At 38.8% G+C, this 3,610-nt stretch overlaps 1 protein-coding gene across 1 annotated transcript in view; it reads left to right on the forward strand.

Annotated features, from left to right (window-relative positions):
• The window catches only part of slc1a3a (solute carrier family 1 member 3a), a 15,521-nt gene extending 12,570 nt beyond the window's left edge, over positions 1-2,951 (forward strand). Inside the window, exons 8-10 of the mRNA XM_035640860.2 lie at positions 267-461; positions 919-1,053; positions 1,797-2,951. Of these exons, the coding sequence (XP_035496753.1) occupies positions 267-461; positions 919-1,053; positions 1,797-2,004 (538 nt within the window). The 3' untranslated portion in view covers positions 2,005-2,951. The remainder of the gene's footprint in view (positions 1-266; positions 462-918; positions 1,054-1,796) is intronic.
• Positions 2,952-3,610: the final 659 nt, after the last annotated feature.

The raw sequence follows: 3,610 nt of genomic DNA on the forward strand, positions 1-3,610 counted from the left end.
AAAAAAAGCCAAGTTCAAGGCAGACTTTATTGTCATTCTTTCATACTTACTTCCATTGTTTTGTGTCCCTGTCTTCATTCGTTAGTTTTTGTGATTTTAACTGTCTGTTTTTTTTGCTATTGTATTTAGTAGTGTATCTTTTTATTGATGATGATTATTTACATTTGTTTATCCTGATTCACTGGTCAGTGTTAAAACAATAACAACAAACTCAATCTCACACTTCCTCTTTCTGTCGTCCTCTTTCTCCTTGTGTCCTCTCGCAGCTCAGCTACTTTGCCCATCACTTTTAAATGCCTGGAGGAAAACAACAAAGTGGACAAGCGTGTAACCCGTTTTGTGCTCCCTGTCGGTGCCACAATAAACATGGATGGCACAGCTCTATATGAAGCCCTGGCAGCCATCTTCATCGCTCAGGTCAATGATTATGACCTTAACTTCGGTCAGATTCTCACCATCAGGTATGTGATGTACAATACACTTGTCAGACATTCAACGATGAGTACCATCATAGTTGTAACATGTAATTCAACATGTTTCCGCAAACTATTTGATTCATGCCTGCTCAGGGAGTTTTTGGATGTACAGGAGAAAATTTCTAAAAACATTTTTCTTATAATTACTTAAAACATGTAACGCCTGTCCAAGCCTCAACACTACAGGCTCCAGCCTTATGGATGGTTTTCTAAACCCCAGACTGTCCATTTGTCCTTGGATAGATGAGGGATAGTATTTCATGCCAGGGAATGGAATGAATTAAATGACCCTCTTCAATGCTGTAGACAACAGATGATTGGGTGATTAAACCTAAGACGGATCTGATTATTATTATATTTTGTACCATAATGACTGATTTTTGTAACACAGTAAACATTGATATTTCTCTCCATCTTTTTTCTTTTCACTTTTCCCCATCAGTATCACTGCCACAGCAGCCAGTATTGGAGCAGCAGGAATTCCACAGGCAGGATTGGTTACTATGGTGATAGTGCTAACATCGGTAGGCCTGCCCACTGATGACATCTCACTCATCATTGCTGTTGATTGGTTCCTGTAAGTATTGCTCATATGACACCGTAGAAAGCATCACTTTTAAATGATAACATGAAAAAAAAAAAACAGAGTTTCACCCAAAACACTAGTTCTGAGCAAAAACAATTGAATAAACTGAAATTGTTGCTTTATAGATGGTAATGAAGAGGGTTTAATAACAAGGGAATCCAATATATGTGTAGTATGAATTGAATTAAGTTCCACTCTAGGGGTTAATGGGTCAAATTGGTGCACTGCACGGTCTTGAGTGGATTACGAGACAGCTTCCAGAGACACGCCCTTCACATTCCATGTCTCTCAATCCATCTGGTTTTTATTCACTCGGCATCCAATCATAGTGCAAAGCCCTACCTCCTCCACTCTGCTGTCGGTGGTGTGGATTGTGGATTTTTCTGTGTACAAACATTTACAGACACTCTAGTTTTCTTTAGTTTTGTCATCTTTTATATAATTTTGTCTTCCTTTGTTCTTGTCATTTCTTCTCTTATCCTTTCTTATTCTGTGTTCTTGACTCTTTCCTATTTCATCTTATCTTGCCCTGGCTTGGCTTGGCTTGTTTTCTCTTGTCTTATTTTGCCGTCTCTTGTCCAATCTTGTATTGTCTCTTTTTTGTCTTGTCTTAAATTTCCTTCTCTTAATTCACCGTGTCTTTTTTCCCCTCTTGTTTGATCTCATCGGCTTTGTCCTTTCTTCTCTTTACACTCCCCACCTCCTGTTCACAACTGTTGCTCGTCTTTTCCCAGGGACCGATTGCGCACCACCACCAATGTCCTTGGAGACTCAATTGGTGCAGGTATAGTGGAGCACCTGTCTCGTCATGAGCTGCAGAAGAAGGACCCTGAGGTGGGCAACTCCGTGGTGGAGGAGGCCAACAAGAAGCCCTACCAGCTCATCTGCCAGGAGAATGAGTATGAGAATGAGAGGCCTGCCGACAGCGAGACCAAGATGTAGAGGGGGGGATTTTCATTTGAGGTTACATGCTGTCTTTTAACTAATCTCTTCTTGATTTGCAAACCTTCCTCTCACATGATTGGAGCGTTCAAATTGATGTACAGCTAGGATATATTTCCGCCAAGTGAGTTCCAATAATGTGGGAGGTCTGTTACGGGCTTTCCTGACACACTATACACTTGAATTGTTCATTGCTGCATTGTTTTTTCCAAGGGTCTGGACTACGATGCTTCCTAAGAGTACTATACATGTCTGCCATAGGGTGGCAGCTGTTTACTATTAAACATGAACTACTCAAGAGCCTGGTGGTCTGTGGCCTGCCTGCCATATCCAACTTCTCTCAGAATGGTGATGACTAATCTCACCTTAACACCGCAGCAGATTGCAGTCCATACTTGAACAGACTTTTCACATCTTGATAGAAACTTTTTTTTTCTCACTGTACAGCTGTTGCTGTTGCTTTTTCTGTTTTTGTTTGGGTAGTGTGAAATATATCTGTGAAATATGTAGTACAAATCTTTCTGGAAACTGATATGAAAAGTGTTGGATATCATGCACATACGCTGGAGTGACCAGGCCAATGTCTTTGTGGGAAGGGGGCAGTCTGCTTTGAAAATTCTGTACAGTCATCGGTGGCTTTGATTTCTATAATCTGGTTTATAGACGTCAGCTGTATGAATGATGTAATTTACCTTAAGGCACCCGTACTTCTGTCCCCAAACTGTCCAAACCAGCAACTGCTATTGTCTTGGCAAATAACCAGCCCTGTTTTTTTTTTTGTGACACATATTTCTCAAACCAATCACTACAATCATTAAGACTGATGAACCAAAATCTCTTAGCCATGTGGTTCATTTGCTAAGATGAGAATTTGAACTGTCATCAAATCAGAACTTTAAGCCATTACATTTCAACCAAAAAAAAACAAACAAGCAAACACCAAAATACAATCCAAATGTTTTCATATTTCAATTAAATCCTACCCACCCTATACCAAAATAAATCACTAACCTACACAATAATGCAGGACCGTTTCATGGGAGGACAGTGATGATTGTATTTCTGATAAATTCTAATGTTGATTGTGAGTCAACTCCTTCCAGACCCTCTAACATGGCCACGGTACTAAGAATCAGTTGGTTCAAACATTCACATGTCAGTATGAAATGTCTTCTTTAAAAAAAAAAAAATTTGTGAAATGGTAATCAGTAAAGTTAGAAGTATAATTTTTAACTGTGTCTCGACTAATGCAAATGGTTTCAATTCTCCATTCAGCTTCCCGTAGTTGTAGATATAATCTAATTCTTATCTCAATTGATTTAATATGAATGTATGTCACCCCCCACCTTTTATTTTAGCAAGCTTGAATTTGTAAGTGCTGTTTTTTAATTGAAATAATTCAGTATAAATAACAAATGTAAACATTTACATCGAAGTTATAGGAGATCCTTCTGAATATACTGTGCTTGTAAAGAGAAATGTAGATAAAAGTGTAAATTAATTGCAGATTTGAATTGTAAAAGGTTGCTTGATGATTGCGCATGTAAAGATGCAGTAACCGTGCTCTTATCAAACCTAGTGACCAAACTAACAAACCTTCTAGTTC

This window comes from Scophthalmus maximus, chromosome 19 (assembly GCF_022379125.1).
Source record: "Scophthalmus maximus strain ysfricsl-2021 chromosome 19, ASM2237912v1, whole genome shotgun sequence".
NCBI lineage: Eukaryota > Metazoa > Chordata > Actinopteri > Pleuronectiformes > Scophthalmidae > Scophthalmus > Scophthalmus maximus.